At 29.9% G+C, this 23702-nt stretch overlaps 1 protein-coding gene across 1 annotated transcript; it reads left to right on the forward strand.

Moving 5' to 3' along the window:
• Window positions 1–19504: 19504 nt before the first annotated feature.
• LOC131652380 (protein NRT1/ PTR FAMILY 6.3-like) lies at window positions 19505–22934 on the forward strand. Its single transcript, XM_058922226.1, has 4 exons — window positions 19505–19859; window positions 19981–20020; window positions 20150–20721; window positions 21742–22934. The coding sequence occupies exons 1-4, from the start codon at window positions 19567–19569 to the stop codon at window positions 22616–22618; spliced, it is 1782 nt and encodes a 593-aa protein (XP_058778209.1). The 5' UTR covers window positions 19505–19566; the 3' UTR covers window positions 22619–22934.
• Window positions 22935–23702: the final 768 nt, after the last annotated feature.

The following is a 23702-nucleotide window of genomic DNA, read 5'->3' on the forward strand; positions in this document are numbered from 1 at the left end:
TCCTTAGGAACTAATCATTTAGGTTTCGAGTTAAACCTCTATAAATGTTGTTTTGGGAGCTTCTTCATTGAAGAAAAACTCTTATTTTGGGTTCATGAAGAATAACTAGTGAAAAATCTTCACAATGGCTCTTGAGCTTCGCTTAATTAAATCTCAGTCACTTCGAGATTAACCCGGTATAAAATATCAATTGGTTTATGAGTTCATTCTATATAATAGCTTAGTAGTTTCATGATCAGATCGATAAAAATACCAGCTCATTTTGTGGTCACCCGTATAAAACCTCGGTCCAGTTTAGAGGATATCCAACTTAAAACTCAAACTTGGTTTGAGATCAGCCTATGTAAAATCTCAATTTGGCTTAGATACTAATCGCTCGAAGCTTTGTTTGTTGTTAGGAGTGAAGACTAATCACTTCATCCCTCGGCTTGTTGTTTTGTTATAAGTTAACCTGGAAATTCTGTTTCCTTGTATAAGGGGTTTCATTGGCTTAACCTTCTAAAAACTCTCAAGCATTATTGGATACCCTCAACACCAGGTCTTGGGGAGAGGAGTAAGTCAATTCTTTAAAACCAAACCTCTAAAAATCGTTAGTGTTATCTCTCTTCTCTTAACTCTTTTATTTTCTGATTAATTTTTTATGTTCATTCAAATATTTTGTTAAAATGGTTCCAAACTCTACTTTTGAAGATAATTTTGTTTCAACTATCATTTTCAAACCTCCACACTTCACCCTCTTCCTGATTTTGCGTATGAAGTCATATACTCAGCAAGTGGCCTCGGAGCCTGACTTCTGTCTAAAGACTAATTGTCTCAAGAAAAAGATGACTTCCAACAGTGTTTTTAACAAGACGACTTTCCTAAGTACATATTCACCTTTAAATGATGATAGGTTTGAATTATGGAAAGGTGGATTTAAAAAATTTATTTAGAGTTTTGGTCTTGATTTTTTGGGAAATCATAATTAATGGTCAGTTTATCCCTACTCACCATGTTAATGCAGACGTATTAGATAAACCAGATTTCTTTTGGACCTTATAGGCAAAGAAAAAGTTTAAATTGATTTTAAAACTAAAATTTTGTTTGTTATGTCCTTAGATGAAAATCAATTATTTTATGTTCATAACTGTAAATCCTCCAAGGAAATGTGGAACACTCTTGAAATGATATATGAAATTTCTCCAAGTGTCGTGCAAGAGTGAATGAACACGTGAGATGAAGAAGAATATCGCTTCATTCATAAGTGTTATTCAATTCTTAGAAATTTTAGAACATTTGTCACTAACAAATATCTAAGAATTATGAACTGGAATCAGAAACTTGATCCAATCCTTAAATCAATAAATGTGAATGTTTGTAGTTTTCAGAAAAAATCCAAGAAGGAAGAAAATGTCACAAATTTAAATGAATTAATTGTTTCAATTGCTAAAGGATGAAGGCATGAGCACAAGTCTAGAAGAATCCTTATGAATTTTATCAACAAACTCCTCTGATGAATATTCAACTCCAATACTTTCCTTCGAAAGAATAGTAGCCTATGGTTACTATATGGGGTTTTATCATGAAAATTAAGATGCATGATGGGGTTAGTTTAGAAAGGAAAAGGTTCGACTCAACCTGCTCGGTGATTGGAGAAAACACTTTGAGGCAGATTCAGATTAAAGTCAACGATGGGTTTTTAGAGCATGATATAATCTTGGAAGCTTTTGACTTTGATATTTCTCACACCCCTTCAAGAGAAGCTTTGTTGAATTTCAAAACATGCTTTTTAGAGCAAATGATATGAAAACATGTTGAATGTCAGAACATGGTTTCTCATGTTTAACCATCATATTTGTCGTAAGACGTTTTGGATATATATGAAAAATGCACAATTCATTGTAGAGAGTTTTCAGATTTCAAATGTAGCATGACCTAGTTAAGAATGTCTTGTTTTATGTATTTTGGCTAACCCGAGTAAACATGTGAATTTTTAGACTGGTTTGATTTAAAAACTATTTTTACATTTTTGTTTGTAACATCATTTTCATCGTGGCATTTATTAATTAGGTTTATGCAACTCATGGATAAGCTTCTCGATCTATCATACACTTATATAAGCTCTTTATATAACTTTTCTTTTTGTCTATCCTTATAATTTTCAAAGTTAAAAAAACAAGTGGATGTAAATAAAAGTGCATTATTTAAATGATATTATTGAATACGTGTTACGTCACCCATTGGTTGGATCTTTGAGCAACCTGAAAAGCCGATTTATGACCTGGCTAAAATGGCCATGCATCCATTATATCCATTACGATTAATTTATCAAATAAGACAAGATTGACGCCGACAAATAATTTGTTAAAGAATAAAAGTTTCAAAGTTTTATTGAAAAAGGAACAAATCTGACGTACTTATGTTATTACCTCTTTACTTTGTTAAATTATAATCATATGAAAATAATAAAAAATAAAGTACTGTAAGTGTTTGTCTTGCCACTGGATCCTTTAAAATATAAAATATACAGTATATATGTCTCTATGTTATTGTTTACTTTTATAAATAATGCAATAGTTGAATTAATTGAATTAATCAATTCAGATACTTGGTTTAGGGTTTTTGGTATAGGGGCAGTTTGTTTTGACTTTTTTTAAAAATGATTTTTAAAGTGTTACAAAAATTTTGTGTAAAAAATTTTAAATAAAAATTTGGTTTAAATAGTTATTCTTAAAATGTGATTTTAGGTATTTCATCTACTTATGAAAAAAAAAATTGGATATCAAAATTTTAAAAAATCACTTAATTTTGAAGTTATTTCAAATAGATTTTTATAAAAATCATTTTTAAAATATAACTTTTTTAAAAACTACAATTTTGACTAAGTTTCGATTTTTAATAATTATGTTTATGTTATAGGATGTCAAATATATTGTTTCATTTTAGAAAAAACGAATATAAAAAACTTATAATATTTTAAAAAACAACTTTAAAAAATCCATTTTCAAAAATACAAAAAAAAATCCATTTTTTAAAAACTGAAACAAACAACCCTAATCTCTCACCATAATATCTTTTGTATTTTTGATAATATATTAATATAAATAAATTATAGATTATAAATCAATAATCTTTTAAAAAATAAATAATAAATGATATAATATTATACAAGAGTTATAAGATTTAAAATGCTTAAAATGATTTTATTAAGATGTCTTATTTAATATATTTCGACGTGTCGGAGTATTTATTAAAAAAGAGACGTCTCTGAAATTTTTGATTGATAAAGAAATATCGATAATTAGACCATTAAATGGTGACTAGAAAAGAAACACGTGTATGTAGAATTGATTGGATTTTCACATTAGTTGGACTAAGAATTTGATGTTTTATTGTGGAAGAGACAACCAAAATCTCTTCAAATTAAGTGATTAAACATGATAAAATATATCGTGACAATCAACATATTTTCATTTCATTCAACTTTAACACATTAAATTTTCTAAAATAAAAAAGTGAATGTTTTTTTAAAAAAATGTAAAGACTTATGCATAACTATTTCTTAAAAAATTAAGTATAATTTGTTTTTCGTAAAATATATATATATATATATATATATATATATATATATATATATATATATATATATATCAAAAGTTATTTTAAAAGGTATCATAATTTTTTTGTTATAAGTATTTAAACTCATATAAAGCTTATACAAACGGATCTTAATTTTTTTCACGTATTGCTTAGCTTATTACGTTTAGTCTTTTAACATGAGTCATTCGATGATTAATTAACTAACTAAAAGACGAAACTAAACTCAAGATAGATGGCGTCACAGACCGCCCAAAGTGTTTTCAATCATTCTTCATTTTTGTCAAGACTTGATCTCATTAAGTAGTACATTTTTTAGTCTCGATTTTAATTATTTATTTCTATAATAAAATAGTAATGAAAATTTCTTACCCAGAAAAATAATAATGAAATGGAACCAATCGACATCCATCACATACACATGTGACATGAGTGATTACGAGGAAAAGTGTGTGGTGACAATGGATCCGGGTGTCAATATTTGAATGGTTACCCTCCTTACATATAAATTTTAAAAATACTAGTTTGTTCAAATGGAACTTTTTCCTAAAATAAGAAAAGGAGAACATTTTTTCGCATAAACATAAAAAGTCATGATTTATAAAGTTTCATAAGACAATAATTTTACAATGCCCTCATTTTTACAAATAATTATAACTATTTTGTTATATTTATAACTATTTTGTTATATTATATTGAGTTAAATATGTTTTAATTTCTATAAAATATTAAATTTTACTTTTAGTTCCTATAAAAATAAATGATATGTTTTGCTCCTTACAAAATTATTATACATGTAGTTTTAGTTCTAACTGTTAAACGAATGTATATTTTTGAATGATTATTTTGCAGACATGTTTAGAACGTTTTAAAAAGTTCTTTGAAGAAAAACTCAAAATTTAATATTCAAGTCGAGATTTTTATTATTTTAATCATTATCTTTTAAATTTTAAAAAAATTATGTTTAATTCTTCTTATTTTAAAAAAATTTAAATGTACGAAAAAATTATTAAAAAACTTAAAAAATTAAGATAATTAAAAACTTTTCAAATTTTTAGAACATAGCACGGACTAAAACTACATTCAATAAAAAAATTTAAGAAATAAAATATATCATTTTTTTAATAAGAACGGTTTTAAAAGTTATTTATTTTTGATAAAGTTGTTTTTAAAAGTTATTAATTTTTGAATAAGCAATGACGGTTTTACTTTACTCTATTGAATATGTGATTCTAATACAAAATTGTTACATGACTCGAGTTAAGTTAGCATGCATTGATTTATGATATATATATATATATATATATATATATATATATATATATATATATATATATATATATATATATATATATATATATATATATATATATATATATATATATATATATATATATATATATATATCACCATCACGCCTCCTACATACTTATTATTAAGTGGAGCCAATTTCTTCTCCAATATGAACGTGGGACATCATATTTATAACGCTATCATATTAAAATGAGTTTAAATTATGACATAACGGTCAAAAGTTCCTCAAGCGCAAGGCTTGTAAGATCAATATGGATTTAAGAAAAAGTTTTGCATTTTATAGTCTCTCAAGCACGACTTTGTAAGGGTGGAGTAGTTTAAGGCAAAGTTATGACGATTCACAATCCCTCAAGCACGTGGTTTGTAACGCGGAGTGGTTTAAGGCAAAGTCACGAGGATTCACATATCTTTGTTGGGGAGAATGTGGACTCGAATGGTCTAGAATGAGAGGGGTTGGATACATTGTTCTAAAAATGACCAATCTAAAAAACGTTTGCTTTTCAAAATTAAAGTTTTATAAAATTGTTCGACGTAGTGGAATTTTGTACAATATATGTGATTGGAATGATTGTCATATACACTTACACCATAAACAAAATGAACTAAAGTTGAAAAGACTAAAACAATCAACGCTTCAATTGAACTAAATCCGTTTTATACGATATGTGTAAATCAAATTTATTTGATTGATTAAGGAATCTATTATTACTGTTTCCATGTTTAATCACAAGTAAGATCGTCTATAATCTTGATCAAACACATACCTAATTTTATACACAAAATTTCTATGAAGGCAATAATACCTAACATCTTGTAATTTCTAAGAAAATGATATAACCTAAGCATATGATTATAACCGAAATATATAAGAGATAGGGAGAGAGAGAGAGAGAGATAGAGAGAGAACACCAGATTTATAATGGTTTAGCACATTCGTCCTCGCTTTTTGCCTAATGCATTCTTTAATGATTTCCCATTGAGCATTTGTAGTCTTCCATTTTGATTTCACAGATTTTACAGAGTCTTTTAATACAATCACAAGATTCAAGATAATACTGAAAATTAAACAATCTTCGAATGTATACAATGTCTAAAATGGATCTCTACAAGATCTTTACTCGATCTCAACGTCCACCTTCTTGATTCAAGAATTATATTCCAAGCGTCTGTTCCGCGATAACTTCTTCTAAATCCTATTGGTTCCTTGTTTGAACCTTGATCTGTCTATAGGAAATAGAAACTCCGACTCTGTTTGTAGTAATTCCATACAATTATACTGATGCAATCTTGGAGAGAAAAACTCCTCTTTCACTACTAGATTATCAGCCCAACATAACCACACAAAAACTGCCAAGCTGAATTCACAAAACATTAAACACAAACGAATATTCTCACATATATATGACACTTGAGGTTGAGAAGCTAAACCAAGACAATAATTATAGAAGCTAGAGGTTGAAGATGAAGGAAAATTTCAAATGCAACCTCAAAACAAAAACTCAAAATGATTTTTGAAAGTTCCAAAGAAAAGTATATTGTGTGCGCTATGATTCACAAAGTCATATGCATGCTTTGATAGTGATTTAGAGAAAAATTTATATATGTTCTGGATATAAAGCATAAAAAATGAGAGAAAAGTCTCATTTGATTTAAATCAATAGAAAATTGTATGGTTTTAGTCAAGTGGGTGAATGACTTTCAATAAGAATTAAAAACCTAGAAAATTGCTTCTATGATTTGAATCACACTATTTCACGATTCAAGTTTTTGATTTGAGTAAGAAAATTTGATTTAGAATCATAAATACATAATCAAAATCCAAATTCTACATCCAATTTTTTATTCAAGTTAAGCCATATTATGATTCAAATCAAGACCTCCATGATTTGAGTCATACCTTTCTATGATTTGAATCACAAATACAGAGGCAAAATCATGTTTTTTCAGATTCGATTTTTTTATCCAAGTTACTGTTTTTCATGATTCAAATAAAAAATACATAATCAAATTTTGATTTTCACATTCAACTTTTGATTCGATTCAGTCAATTCTCTGATTCAAATCACAATTCAAAATTTCAAATTTTAAAAAAAATAAAGTGTTTATTTGAATCAAGACTTGGCACGATTTGAATCATGATTTCATGTAATTCTTGATCCAAAACTCTAACTAATTCACTAGAACCATATTGCGTTAACTTTAAGCAAATAGTTCAATTTATGCATGTGTTAAACGATTTAGTATTCAACCCTAGAATATGCAATTACGAGAGGAGACTAAATTACGACAAACAAAGCAAAAGACTTAATTAACAAGCAACAAAAAATAAACTAGGGAAAACACTAGGAGGCAGAGCAACATCTATATTTGGTGATACTTGAAATTGAGTTCACATACACACGTTAAACATACTATTTGGCCTAATCATGGTTAAATATAGTAAACATCCTATGATACCTCTATATTTACATGGAGATTCATTAGTGGATCCAAAAATAATATCAATAACGTAAATCTAAACTAATAAGATATTCTCATACTAAGCTCTACCATGATTAAATCCTTTCTTAATCAAAAGTCACTAAGGCGCTCGTACCAAGCTCTAGGAACCTGTTTGAGATCATAAAGTGCCCTTTTATTTTAAGAACAAAGTCAGGATTTTCAGGGTCCTCAAAACTCAAAGGTTGAGAGACGTAGATTTCTTCATTGATAAATTCATTAAGGAAAGAGGGTTTAACATTCATGTGATACAACTTAAAATCTAGGCAGCAGGTAAATGCCAAAAGGAGTTAAATCTCCTCAAGACAGGATACAAGAGAATATGTTTCCTCATAGCCTGTCCCTTCAACTTGAATGTGTCCTTTCCCACTAGCCTAGATTTATTTCTAGTAATTATTTCATCTACATCAATCTTGTTCCTAAATACCCATATAGTGCTTATGGCGGTTTTGTTTGTAGGATGCAAACAAGACCCCAAACGTCATTATGTTTAAATTGAATGAGCTCTTCTTGCATAGAAAGGAATCATCCCTTGTCAAGTAAAGAATCAAATATTATTTTAGGTTCAATTTGAGAAATAAAAGCAGAATGCTTGCAGAAATTGTTAGATCCATGGAATTTTGGTTGACATTAATTTTGCTAAAACATTGTGCTTAACTGATGTTGAGCAAAATGTTGAAACATCTTGACCAACTGTCATGACAAGTTTTGGTGGCATGAGTTTTGATAGATGTTCTGCCAGATGTTGTGACAGTTACACCAGAACATCACGACACTGTAGACTGGTTTTATTCCTTGAAGAGTTGATTAAAAAATATGAGATTATGGAAGATTCAGGCACTCATACAGGCGCAACCAATCAAGGAGTTTTTAGGGACAATGAAGATTTGATTGAATTTCATAAAAAGTATCTTGGAGACTTTTTTTAGGCAACTTAGATTTGATTTGATTTGATTTGTTCCTATTTTCTGTGATCTTGCAGCTGATTGACAAGGAGAAGATTGTATTTGTTTCAGAGTCCAAGCCCATACTACAAGAGTCTATAAATAAGGACTTGCTAAACCTAGTATAACAAGCATTCACATGAAGAAATCGTGAATAAGGGTTTAGGTTTTGAGTGGAGTTCAAGTTCTTCGTGTGTTTTTTTGGTATGTCACTAATGTATCTTTTGATGCATTGAGTTTGATTGATTGTTACTTGATTATATTGTGAAGCCAAGACTCTCCATCTATTTTATTTTGATGAAGAGAAAGTAATAATCAAATGATCATGGCAAAAGTATGGAAAAAGCCTCATGTGCATTTAATCAAATCAAGTACTCAAGATTCATCATGTGTAAAAGCTATCATCAAAGAATGCAAGAATTGTAATCTATTTACTTGGATAAATCAATAGATGTTGCATAAGGTTGGTTCAAATAATTAGACAAATTACCATGCATAAAAATCCTTGATTCAAATGTATAATAAAATAAAATAATTATTTTTTTAAAAAAGCTGTCAGCACTTTTTAAGTCAGACCTGGTTAATTGACTTAACAAAACCTAATGCTGTTTAAAATTTAAATAATTATTTGAAATTCAAAATTGTTGCGAACTTGTTAAGTCAGGTATCCGTTTGAACCGACTTAAAAAGTTATGTAGGAATTTGAAAAAAACATCAACTTTTTAACACCTTTTCATGAATCATTTTTATTTTAACATGACATTTGTTCATGATATTTTTCCATAAATTCACCATGATTCATAAAGGTGTTATACTCTTATAAATACATTAAATTTCAAATTACATTTCACCTCTTCCATTGCATTAACATCATTATATTCATTGATTTTCAAAATCAAGTGTTTTGATACTTCAACTTTTATTGAGAATTTTTCTACATGTGTTCTTCATATTATTTCAGAAAAAATCCTCTCTCATTCATAAACACTTGAGCACTTATATATCTTTATAAATTGCTTGTTTGGAAGGAAAGATCAATCTTAGTGATTGATACATATTCATCAATTTTATTACTCAAATATATTTCCAGATTTTGGTTATTATTATCTTGCTATCCAGGATTATTGGAAGTAAGGGTTTTTTATTAGTGAGAGGACTGTTCTCATAATCAAGTTAGTTAATCCAAGAGGATTGTTCTTGGTGGTTGAAATCTTGTTGTCCAGGATTGTTGGAAACAAGTGAGTCATTAAGGGATGATTGTTCTCTTAGTGTACTTAGTGAAAATCCAAGGCGATTGTCCTTGGTGTTTATGTAGGTCTTGTACAAGTCACCAGCAATAGTAAAATCTCTTTCATGTTGAAAGGGGACTGGAGTACTTTCGGATTATGAGGGGAACCAGTATACATCCTTGTGTCCTTTATTTTTCTGCACTTTATTGCTTTTATAATCTCACCATAAACAAGAAAAAAATAATATCCTTCATCACTAAAACCAGATAGTTTTTCAAAGTCCTAATTCACCCCCCTCTTAGGCGCACTCTTAAACTTACAATTGGTATCAGAGAAGGTTATAGGTAACCTGTTCCTAAAAGATCCTGATGGCTTCCGAAAATCAAAATCCAGTTTTTAGAGACGGTGGTAGTAACAATAAACCTCCATTATTTTGTGGAGAATACTTTGATTTCTTGAAAATTCGGATGAAGGCTCACTTAGAAGCACAAGGAGAAGAAGTATGAGAAGCAATCCAAAATGGTCCCTTTGTTCCTATAATTGTTGTCGATGTTTTTGAATTAACAAAGCTAAAATTTTCATGGAATGATGATGATATGAAAAAATTCCTCAATGATAAAAAGGCAGTCAATCTTCTTCAAGGTGCACTTAGCATGGACGAGTTTTTTCGTGTCTCTACATGTACAACGACAAAAGAAATATGAGATACTCTTGTAGAAACTCATGAAGGAACTAGTGAAGTCAAGAGATCTCGATTAAATCATTAAGTCAAGAATACAAGTTATTCATAATGCAGCCCGCAGAATCCATTCTTGATCTTCAAAAAGATTTGTTTACTTAATACATCATTTTAGTGCACTTGGAAAGAAAGTCACTACCGAGGAACAAAATCTAAAAGTTATTAGATCCTTAACCAGAGAATGGCAACCGAAAGTAACAGCGATATCCGAGAAGAAGAACCTATCTAAAACGATTTTCAGAACATTATTTGGAAAACTACAAGAATACGAGACCGAACTTAGAAGACTTGAAAAGCATGAAAGTCAAGAAAATAAATCCAAAGGCATCGCTTTAAAAGTAGATTCTAAAAATAATAATCCGCCGGAGGAAGGTGAAAGTTTCATGGACATCGTAAAAAGACATGGTAAGTTTTTTGGTAACAATGATAAATCTCCTTATTCAAAAAGAAAGAAACATTTCAGGAAAAGGGAGGCTTCCACTTCAAATCAAGATGTCACATGTTATGAATATGGTAAGCAAGGTCATATAAAGCCGAATTGTCCTAAACTCTTCAAGAATGGTGCTTTCAAAGACAAAAGGACTTCAAGAATAAAAAGACCTATATTGCATGGTAAGACAATGAGATAAGTTCATCATCCGATTCGAATAATGATGAAAATGCAAATCTAGCATTGATGGCTTCACACCACTCCGATGAGGTTAGTAATTAATTTTCTCTCAATGATAATGATGCACAAGGTTCCATAAATGAACTCTTGAATGAATGCAAAATTCTATACAAAACAATAGAATCTCAAAAGAAACAAATTTAGTCTCTAAAAGAAAAAGTCGAGACAATGGAAAAAGAATTTAGGGATGAAAAACAAAGATAATTAGTGATCAAAAACAAAATCTTGTATGTAATATTTGTGAATCACTTTCATTTCAAATTGTTCAATTAAAAAGAGTTCTTGAAAGGTATGAAAATGGACAAATTGGATTGGAAGGGGTCCTTAGCCAACAAAGATTTTCTAATGATAAAAGTGGTCTTAGTTATTCAAATTTTAATAAACCAAGTACTAGTAAAACTATCTTTGTTAAAGTAAGTGACCAATCTAACAAGTAAGTGAATAAAGCACAAAAGGTTCATTATTATCATAAAAGAAAAAGTTTTGTTAAGAAGAAATCTTATGTTCTAAGATATTAAAACAACTTTGTACTTACTTGCTTTTATTGTGGTATTATTGGCAACACACCTAATGCTTGCTATGTTAGAAACTTTAGGGTAGCAAGTGGAATTTATGTGTGGGTTAAGAAGAGAACTAACTATGATGGACCCAAAGCATATTGGGTACCAAATCAAACTTAATTTGTTTTGTAGGTTTTCTTATGGACCACATTAAATCTATTATATTTTCACAAGTGGGGGTTCTAAGCAATTGATGAGAGACATAAACTAACTTTCAAATCTAGTTCTAAAAGTCCAAGGATTATTTCATATGGGGAATACCTTAAAGGAAGAATTCTTGGCATTGACAAAGTTGGAGTACTAACTTTCACATCCATTTGAAGATGTACTTGATGTTGAAAGACTAAAGAAAAATCTTCTAAGCAAAAGCCAACTTTGTGACAAGGACTTCAAAACTATATTCACCAAAGATGAATGTTTTGATGAAGTCACTCATGAGGTAAAACTCATAGGTATAAATTGTTTTTATTTTCATAAATTTCTCTATATTTTTAAAAGTATTTTCTCATCCTTTTTGACATTGACAAAGGGAGAGAAGATATATATGTGTATGTGTATGCTTGTCTTTAACTATTGCAGCCCAAAAGATAGATGCAAAATCTATATGAATCAAAGGAGAGCTTTGATCACGGGGGAGTTATTAAAGATATGGGAGCATTCACATAAGAGATTCAAGTTTTTCAAGAGATCCAAGCATTTTAACTTTCAATTGTTTGTCATCATCAAAAAGGGGGAGAATGTGAATTTAAGACTCTCCATCTATTTTGTTTTGATGAAGACAAAGTAATAATCAAATGATCATGGAAAGAGTATGGAAAAAGCCTCAAGTGCATTTAAACAAATAAAGTACTCAAGATTCATCATGTGTAAAAGCTAGCATCAAAGAATACAAGAATTATATTTTGAACACTAGCATTGATCTTGATTTGTTGAGGTATAAACATGTAATTAATATTGATAAATTAGTGCTCAATATTTTCCATAATTCACTTGCATGCATAAGTCATTTATGTTAAAGTTCTCAAATTATCAGGCTTAAAAATATTTGACTCAAATGCATAAAATGCTTATTTTTTTTATCATGTATTTTAAAATTTATTTCTCATGTTTAAACAATTTTAAATAACTTTCACATATATTATTTTTTATGTTTGAACCATATTAAATCACTTTCAAATATAATCTATTTACTTGGATAAATCAATAGATGTTGCATTAGGTTGGTTCAAATAATTAGACAAACTACCATGCATAAAAATCCTTGATTCAAATGCATAATAAAATAAAATAAAACATGTTTGTTAAAAAAAGCTGTCAGAACTTTTTAAGTCAGGTCTGTTTAACTGACTTAACAAAACCTGATGATGTTTAAAAGTTAAATAATTATTTGAAATTCAAAATTGCTGTGAACTTGTTAAGTCAGGTATCCGTTTGAACCGACTTAAAAAGTTCTGTACGGATTTGAAAAGAAAAAAAAAACTTTTTAACACATTTTCATGCACCTTTTCATGAATCATTTATATTTTAACATGACATTTGTTCATGATATTTTCCCATAAATTCGCCATGATTCATAAAGGTATTATGCTCATATAAATACATTAAATTTCAAATTACATTTCACCTCTTCCATTGCAATTAACATCATTATATTCATTCATTTTCAAAATCAAGTGTTTTGATACTTCAACTTTTATTGAGAATTTTTCTACATGTGTTCTTCATATTATTTCAGAAAAATTTCTCTCTCAATCATAAACACTTGAGCACTTATATATCTTTATAAATTGCTTGTTTGGAAGGGAAGATCAATCTTAGTGATTGATACATATTCATCAATTTTATTACTCAAATATATTTTCAGATTTTGGTTATTATTGACTTGCTATCCATAATTGTTGGAAACAAGGGTTTTTGATTAGTGATATGATTGTTCTCATAATCAAGTTAGTAAATCCAAGAGGATTGTTCTTGGTGGTTGAAATCTTGTTGTCCAGGATTGTTGGAAACAAGTGAGTCATTAAGGGAGGATTGTTCTCTTAGTTACTTAGTGAAAATCCAAGAGGATTGTGGTTGGTGTTTGTGTTGGTCTTGTACAAGTCACAAACAATAGTAAAATCTCTTTCATGTTGAAAGGGGACTGGAGTACTCTCGGATTGTAAGGGGAACCAGTATACATCCTTGTGTCTTTAATTTTTTTACACTCTATTGCTTTCATAATCTCACCATAAACTAGAAAAATAATATCCTTCATCACTAAAACCAGATGATTTTTCAAAGTCCTAATTCACCCCCTCTTAGGCCCACTCTTAAACTTACATATATATCAAGTTATTATTCTCACTCATGAGATTTTAAGCAAGAAGTTGAGTATTGCTCTTGACTAAATATTATTTATTGGAAAGTGTAATCTTTATTTTTAGTTCTTCTAGTAACTGGGATTGTGACTGGTTTTGATACAATTGATAGGATTGTAACTGTTTTTATCACTGAGATGATAGTGATAAGTGAGAGGGGGTTCTCATATCTAGGAGGTTCCTTGAGAGAAATTGCATAGAAGTAATGATTAGGAGATAAGTTGTAAACTAGGACTGTTTAGGCTTTAAACTAATACTATTACAGTGGATTTCCTTCCTGGCATAGTAGCCTCCAGAGTAGGAGACGTTGCACCGAACTGGTTTAACATTTGATTGTGTTATTTATCTTTCTACAATTTATTTTCTGCATAATCTATTTTTTATCAACATGTGATGTTATAACATTTATCCTGACATTGTGATTTGTATTGAGACATATGTATTGTAATTGAGCAGACACCCTATTCTGTTTATTGGGTGAGCTCCTGGGAGAATATTTTCTGGTACTATGGACAAAGAAGGAGGATACAACAATAGACCACCTCTGTTAGATGGTTTAAATTATGACTGGTGGAAAGTCAGAATGATGGCTTTTCTAAAATCCATGAACATCAAAGCTTGGAAGGCTGTTTTTAAAGGATGGGAGGATCTTGTTGAGAAGGGCAAAGAGGGGGAATATGTCCTTAAAACCTAAAGAAGATTGGTCTGATGAGGATGATACATTAGTTTTTGGAAATTCCAAGGCTTTGAATGCTATATTCAATGGAGTGGATAAGAATGTTTTCAGGTTGATCAATACCTGTACTGTAGTCAAGGATGCTTAGGAAATCCTCAGAACAACTCTTGAAGGCATGTCTAAAGTGAAGGGTCTAATTTAAATATTGAATAATAACGGGAACAAATTTACTATAGATTTAAATACATTTTATGAATAATTTCAAAACAAAAAATATTTATATAAATGAATAATTATATTGTTAATTCAAATAGTTTTTATATACGAAAGAAATTATAGAAACCAATTTATCATCTCTTTTAAAAATAATAAACTATTTTGGTTAGACAATTTTGTCTTTTTTCATTTTTTCTTATATCTTTAAACACAAATGCATGTAACAGACCAATACTCGTGTAAACGCACGGGTAACACAACAATACCGTGTGAACACACGAGTAACCATACCAAAATTCGTGCGAACGCACATATTATTATACTTTTTTGTACAATTAAAGAAAACAAAAGTAAAAATAATGTATTAAACCAAACACGAGAAAAATGTGTTGTTTTATAGTAATTTAGAAAACAAATGTGCATAACACACCAATACATGTGCGAGTGCACGGGTAACACACCAGTACCGTGTGAACACACAGATAACCATACCAAACTATTGTTCCAATATTCCTAAGTCATTAAGTTATTGATAAAACTATTGAATATTAACGGGAACGTTGATTTACTAATTAAACTATTGAATATTAATGAGAACTTGACTTCATTGATCAAATTATTGAATATTAACGGAAATATGAAATTACTGATCAAAATATTGAATAATAATGAGAACATGAAGTTACTAATCAAAATATTGAATAATAATAGAACAACTTTACTTTAAATATTTTTGACAATAATTCTAAAACAAAAATAATATTTATATAAAAACACATGTATATTATTGATTCAAATATTTTTATATATTGTTTATTTTAAAAAAAAATATTTTTTTTTATTATATTTTAGGAACAAATGTGCGTAGCATACCGGTACCCGTGCGAACGCACGGGTATCCCACTAGTTGACCCCATATAAAATATCTTAATGTTCCCACACCACTCATTTATTTTAAATTTTATGCTCTAGGAAACATAAATCTAACACTTAATTTTACTTTATTGTTTTTATTTTCAAAAGTAAATGCAAATTAAAAAGGCTTGAGGAAGTTCTATAGTTTCTTTTAACTAAATCTGCATAATAATATGTAACCAAAAAAAAAAAAAACTGCATAATACAGTAGCAGCATATTTCTTTCATTTCTACTCTCTTTTTTGTGTCCTTCTTTCTTCTACACACTACTTTATTTTTTCTTCACAAATCTCGTACTTTAAATATTTTTTTTTATCTTTTATCAAAGTGAAGCTAAAAGACAATCATTCAAGTAAGTTTCTTCCTTCATTATGTTTTTTTTCTTTGGTTATATTATATTTTTGTGTTAGTGATTTTATATTTTTGTCTTAATCTTTATGATATTTATAATTTTAAGCTTATGCTTGTAATTGTATTAGAATCAAATAACTAATTAGAGTTATATTTTTATGTGTTAGAAATTGAAAAGTATTTTAAAATAAAATCAACATTAGAGTCTTAACAAGTTAATGAAGTGGAAAATACATCAACACAACAATTAGATCCATCTTTGAAAAAAAGATTTTTAGATGTTAATTTGGATAATCTTCTTGCTGATCCTGGAAAGAGGAATCAAATGTCATATTATCATCCAAATGATCGAGATGAAATCCGAAGAGCTTATTTACAAAAAGGGCCTTGTCAACCAAAAGAGCATAATTTTCCACGACGACAAATTGGTACGTCTTTACATAAGTTCAATCCCGATTGGTTTCTTGAACTTGGTAGTTGGTTTGAATATAGTGTATCAAAAGATACCGTGTTTTGTTTATGTTGTTACCTTACGAGATATGAGAACACAAAGGTTGGGATGCATTTATGACTAAGGGATTTTCAAATTGGAAAAAGAAAGATAGACTCAACGTCCATGTGGGAGGTCCTAATAGTGCTCACAATCAAGCTTGGAGAAAATGTAATGCAATATTAAATAAAAAACAACATATTGAAGTTGCTATCAACAAACAATCTGACTTGATTAAGAGGGAATATCAGATTCATTTAGCTGCAATAGTTGATTGTATTCGAATTTTATTAAATTTGGGATTGACATTTCGTGGTGATGATGAATCGATGAATTCAAAGAATACAGGTATTTTTCTCTAGATTCTACAATTTCTTTGTAATAATAATGATGAAATTGATAAAGTATTGAAAAAAGCTCGTGGAAATCTCAAATTAGTGTCACATAACATTCAAAAAGATATTGTGAAAGTTGCTACTTATGAGTATGGGTGGCAAAACGGCCCGCCCGCCTCACACTGTCCTATGCCCGCTAAAAAAAAAGCGGGGCGAGGAAGCCCGCCAAGTCAAAATGTGCCTAAAAGTCATGCATGCCCCGCCTATTTTTTTATTAATTTATTTTTACATTTTTTAATAGATTAATAGACTTTTTTTAACCTTTCAGTTAAATTTTTTATTTATTTTTTAAAATATTTTTTTATAAAAATCTCTTTAACAAATTTTACTTAGAAAAATATTACATATATGTACAAATATATGTATAAAGTAAACGATCAAGAATTGGAATTACTAGAATTACCTAAAAAAATGCAAACTTAAGGCGGGATGGGATAGGTTAAACGAATAGGCGAGGCATACTTTGACGGGCGGAGGGCTTTGACGTGGCGAGCATGGCGGGTGGATGGTTTTGGCGGGGCGGACTTTGGTGGGTGGCGAGCCTAAAATCTCAACCCAACCCGCCATTTTATAGCAGGTGCGCGGCCGGCCTGGCGGGCCACCAGCCGTTGTGCCACCCCTACTTGTGAGACCACAAATGCTATTATTGATGATTTTAGCAATGACTTATTCTCTATTTTAATTGATGAATCTCGAGATGTTTCAGTTAAAGAGTAAATGGCCGTTGTTTTACACTATGTAGACACGAAATGATGTGTCATTGAGAGATTTCTTGGCATTGTCTATGTTGCAAATACAAGTGACATGTCTTTAAAGTTGACACTAGGGTCCTTATTGGAAAAGCATAATTTAAGCTTTTGAAGAGTTTCTGGACAAGGATATTATGAGGCTAGTAATATGCGAGGGGTGTTTAATGGCCTCAAAAGTTTGATTTTAAAAGAAAATAAGTGTGTATTCTATGTTAATTGTTTTGTTCACCAACTCCAATTGGCACTTGTAACGGTTGCTAAAAAGCAAGATGATATTGCTTGGTTTTTTCTTGTAGTTATCAATTTATCTAATGTTTTTGGAGCTTCATGCAAGCGTAGAGATATTCTTAGAGAAATACAAATTCTTAAAGTAATGGAAGCATTAGAGAGTGGAGAAATTTTAATTGGCTGCGACTCGAATCAAGAAAATACACTAATAAGAACTGCAGATTCTAGATGGGGATCACATTATGGTACATTGCTAAGGTTGGTTTCTTTGTTTCCTTCTCTATGTGATGTGCTAGATATAGTTTTAAAAGATAGCCTTAGCGCAGAGCAACGAGTTAAAACTCGTCAATTATTGAATACTTTGCAATCCTTTGAATTTATTTTTAAATTGCTTTTGATGAGAAATATATTGGAAATTACTAATGATTTGTCTCAAGCACTACAAAGAAAAGATCAAGATATTGTAAATGCTATGACATTTGTTAAAGTATCAAAGGAAAGATTGCAAAATATGAGAGAATATGGTTGGTCTAGTTTACTTGATGAAATGACATTGTTTTGTGAGAAGCATAATATTGACATTATAAATATGAGGATGCCTTCATGTTACATGGAAAACCAAGGCGTAATGTTGAAATAGTTTAAAACTTGCATCACTTTCAAGTCGAGGTATTTTATCAAGTGATTGATCGACAACTTCAAGAGTTAAATAATAGATTTACAAAGGTGAATAGTGGATTGCTTATTTGTGTAGCAAGTTTAAGTCCACGGGATTCATTTTGTGCATTTGATAAGGAAAAATTGATCAAGTTGGCTCGATTTTATCCGTCTGAATTTTCTCCAATAGAATTCATGGGACTCAACAATCAACTTGCAAATTATATCATAGATGTTTGTTCTAGTGAACAATTTTCTAATTTACAGGGAATTAGTGATCTTTCAAGAATGATGGTGGAGACTAAAAAACACATTGCTTATCCAATGGTGTATTTACTTCTGAAGTTGGTGTTACTTTTGCCTCTGACTACAATAATAGTTGAAAGAAATTTCTCAACTATAAATTTTGTGAAGAATTCAACTGCGCAATCGAATAGGGGATGAATGTTTGAATGATTTCTTGGTAACATATTTAAAAAATATATAGAAAGTGATATATTTGATGATGTTGAAAATGAAAATTTTTTACAACAGTTTCCACATTATTTCAATTTCTGAATTTAATTTCCAAAATTTTCATCGGTTCTTTGACTGAAAGAACTATGTGGAAAATAGCCATATAATGTTGAAAGTTTAAAATCATTGTTGTTTACCAATTGTAAAACGTCGCTAACTCCAAGAGTATCAAAATATATCCTTATTTTATTACTTTGTCTTATCTCAAGAACTATGATTGGAGTATTATACTTTGATTGGAGTATTATATTGTTAACATAATTCTAACCAGGGTGGGTTATAGCCACAAACAGGATTAGTTGTAGTTATTGATGATCAATGAATATTAATTAATAAATCAGAGTCGTTTGTAGGCCCCTAAATTGCCTTGTAATTATGTATATATAAAGGACAAAATCACAAGCCTCTCATGCCAAACCAACTCACTTAATTCCCATTATTTGTATCTTCACATTTCACACATCTCATATTATCTCCTATACAATATGAGTACTCTCCCTATAACACAAGGGAAAACTGTCCCTGATGCAACTGACTATAAGGGCCGTCCCGCTGACAGGGCCACCACCGGCGGTTGGTCGGCGGCCGCCATGATATTAGGAGGCGAAGTGATGGAGAGGCTGACAACGCTCGGCATCGCCGTGAATTTGGTCACATATTTGACAGGTACCATGCATTTGGGCAATGCTGTTTCTGCCAATGTTGTCACTAACTTCTTGGGAACTTCCTTCATGTTATGTTTGTTGGGTGGATTTCTCGCAGATACATTTCTAGGAAGGTTCGAATTTATTTATTTTTAAAATATTTTATACTGTCAGTTAATTATAACTTTACATCATTAAAAAAAATTATATGATTAATTGTAATTTATGTATTGTGTATTGTGTATCATGTATCAGATATCTTACCATTGCGATCTTTGCAGTTGTTCAAGCAATTGTAAGTTATTAATATCAACTATTTATTTCATTTTTTTATATGTTTTTTTTACTATATATAGTATATTCAAATCAATACATCAATTATATAATTCTTTGTTCTTACCGAATTTATATATTTTTACATTAGGGTGTAACAATATTGACGATATCAACTATAGTTCCAAGCCTACATCCACCAAAATGCACAACAGACTCTAAATCACCTTGCATACAAGCAAACAGCAAACAACTATTGGTATTATATTTAGCGCTTTACGTCACGGCCCTCGGCACGGGCGGTTTAAAGTCGAGTGTCTCCGGTTTTGGTTCCGATCAGTTCGATGATTCGGATAAAGATGAAAAAAAGGGTATGATTAAGTTTTTCAGCTGGTTCTATTTTTTTGTGAGTATAGGGTCATTGGCAGCAGTGACTGTTCTTGTGTACATACAAGATAACCAAGGTAGGGGTTGGGGTTATGGTATCTGCGCGGTCGCGATTGTGGTTGCGGTTCTTGTTTATTTGTCGGGTACGCGAAAGTACCGGATCAAACAACTTGTTGGTAGTCCATTGACACAGATTGCAGTGGTGGTTGTGGCTGCTTGGAGGAAGAGACACATGCAATTGCCATCTGATTCTTCATTGCTATATGAAGAAGATGATGTTTTATGTGAAACACCTAAGAACAAGAAGCAGAAGATGCCACATAGCAAACAATTCCGGTAAATTTTTTATTCATTTTTTATAATGATTCTTTATGATATTATTAACTTTATTTGTTAAACCATAGACATTGAAAATTAATTTCAAAAAGTGATAATTTGATGTGATTTTATTATATGTGTAAACAAGTTTTATATTGTGGATGTTGAAATTAATCTCTATTATTAGTATTGTTATTGGAGTGTTGATTAAGAAAAAAATTTAAATATAATTTATCATTTGAGTTGACTATAATAATGTTTGATAAATTAGTTTTCATTTATTTATGTATTTGAGTGTAGAACAAGAAAGAAAAAAAATTCAATACAAGTCTTAATGATTGGAAATTTTATTGTAATACTTTTCTCATTTTTCTAATACTCCTAACTTAGGACTTTTATCCTATGCAAAATAAATATACAAACTAACGTATAATTCTTGTGGTGATTATGTATCTTCTTTTTTCTTCTCTTTCATTTTCAACACCGGTCCTAACTTTCAAATAAATCCTAAAAATATCTAGGTTAATAATTAGATTCAACACATGTGATAAGAATGTGAATGTGGGGGCCATGTTCGATGTTGATCTTGCAACATGCATGAGAGTTTCATTTTCTAGTTACTAATTAAGGGCCATATATACACCTAAAACAATGACATGGCTCATTATTAGGAACTACTTGTTCCAAATAATTAAATGATTGGGCACCTCATAATTTATTGTGGTCCAAAAAATGATCAACTTGGTTATTAAGGTCTATTTGCAACATGGTCATAGTTAGAAATCCACACACAAGATTAATAGTAGAAGAAACTAATAATTGTACTTCAAATTTGCACCCCCAATATGAACGAGTAAAATGACACGGATTCTTCAAACAAATGTCTCTGTATAACTACTAACTGAGTAACATGACACGAATTTTACTATCAAATGTCTCGGTATAATTACTAACTGAGTTGATTTAACACGAAACAAAAAGTTTTAATATGCTCTAGTAAATACTAACTAATGGTTATATGTTTTGTTGAATAAACAGGTTCTTAGACAAAGCGGCAATCAAAGGCTTAGAAAATGGAAGTGAAATCACAATCAAAGAGAAATGGTATCTTTCAACTTTAACAGATGTAGAAGAAGTAAAAATGGTGATAAGAATGTTACCAATTTGGGCCACAACCATAATGTTTTGGACAATTCATGCTCAAATGACAACATTCTCAGTCTCACAAGCAACAACAATGGATTGTCACATTGGAAAATCATTTCAAATCCCCGCCGCATCAATGACCGTCTTTTTAATCGGAACAATTCTCCTAACCGTCCCTTTCTATGACAAAGTCATCCGACCCGTGGCAAAAAAACTCCTAAAAAACTCACACGGATTCTCCCCTTTACAACGCATCGGCGTTGGTTTAGTTCTTTCTGTATTGTCCATGGTTGCGGCCGCGCTCATAGAAATAAAGCGCTTGAACTTCGCGCGATCGCACGGTTTTATAAACAATCCAACCGCGAAAATGCCATTAAGTGTGTTTTGGTTGGTGCCACAATTTTTCTTTGTAGGATCAGGAGAAGCTTTCATGTATATGGGACAATTAGATTTTTTCCTAAGAGAATGTCCTAAAGGGATGAAAACTATGAGTACCGGATTGTTCTTAAGCACACTCTCTTTAGGGTTTTTCTTTAGCTCATTATTGGTGACTATAGTGAACAATGTGACTGGTCCTAAGAAGCCATGGATTGCGGATAATCTTAACCAAGGAAGGTTATATGATTTCTATTGGCTATTGGCTATGCTAAGTGCTATAAATGTGGTAATATATTTGGCTTGTGCTAAGTGGTATGTTTACAAGGAGAAGAGGCTTGCTGAAGTGGGGATAGAATTGGAAGAAATTGATGATGCAGCTACATTCCATTAATAGGGTTTTCTATAATCAAGTTTTAATATAGAGTTTATGGAGTTAACAAAGGTTTTACATGATTATCCACTCATATATCACCATTGTTTTGCTTTCAAAAATATTTGGATAGATATTTATATGGTGAGATATGAGAAAATGATTGGGTAAAACTTTTTCATATATAGTTAATGAATATCCATTGAACTCTTTACATATTAACATCATGTTCTTGTATAAATGTGTTTTTTTTTTACTTAAATGTATAATGGTGTTAAGAAAATGTACTTTTTTTAATACAAGTAGTATTTTCTTTCGGTGTTTGGAAAATATAGCTTTTTCCTTTTCAAGTATTAGAAAATCATTGCATATAATTGATAAGTTTAATAGTCCCGACTTAATTGATAATTGTGCAAGAACATTCAACTTTAAAACAAATGTTGATTCTGATTCAAATTCTATATATTCATTTTTAATTAACATAAATTTTAAAATATGGAGTGGTTGGTTGCACTTGCATCAACCCTATTAACTTTCTACATTAAATATTATCATTTTAAAAAATAAATTATTTCTTATGATTTATATATAAAAAATCAAAATTTTAATCAATTAATTTTGTTAGTTATTTTTTAGAGCTTAAAGGTAGTGCACTGTCAGTGTAAAAAATTTTACACAGTCAGTGCATCACAATCCTTAAAAATAAATACTTTAAATGTTATTTAAATAAAAAGTCAAACATTTATAAAAGTTTACGGTTTGGATTTCATTGACAGTGTAAAACTGCTTTACACTGTCGGTGTATTTCCATTAAATCCTATTTTTTATATATAAAAATAGATCTTTAAATATGTTTTACGTAATAAAAAGAATCAAATATGGAATCAATCAGTATATTTATTTGTAAATTCTATTTTAAAATAATTAGATTATTCAGTATATTTCATATATTAAAAAAAAAATCAAAATTTCAATCAATCAATTAATTATTATATATAAAGATATTCTTGCATTTTAAAAATATTTTATTTCATTATATTTCTTTTAGCATGTGCACTTTTCTTGTTTCACAATTTAATAAATTAAATAGTTTATATAGACATAC

This window comes from Vicia villosa, linkage group LG2 (assembly GCF_029867415.1).
Source record: "Vicia villosa cultivar HV-30 ecotype Madison, WI linkage group LG2, Vvil1.0, whole genome shotgun sequence".
Classification (NCBI taxonomy): domain Eukaryota; kingdom Viridiplantae; phylum Streptophyta; class Magnoliopsida; order Fabales; family Fabaceae; genus Vicia; species Vicia villosa.

What these genes read in the sequence shown, in the direction of transcription:
- LOC131652380 (XM_058922226.1), top strand. Translation starts at nt 19,567, where the DNA reads ATGAGTACTCTCCCTATAACACAAGGGAAAACTGTCCCTGATGCAACT. An exon ending in GCAGATACATTTCTAGGAAG is followed by an intron (nt 19,860 to 19,980) that starts GTTCGAATTTAT and finishes ATCATGTATCAG; the next exon opens with ATATCTTACCATTGCGATCT. An exon ending in TTGCAGTTGTTCAAGCAATT is followed by an intron (nt 20,021 to 20,149) that starts GTAAGTTATTAA and finishes TTTTTACATTAG; the next exon opens with GGTGTAACAATATTGACGAT.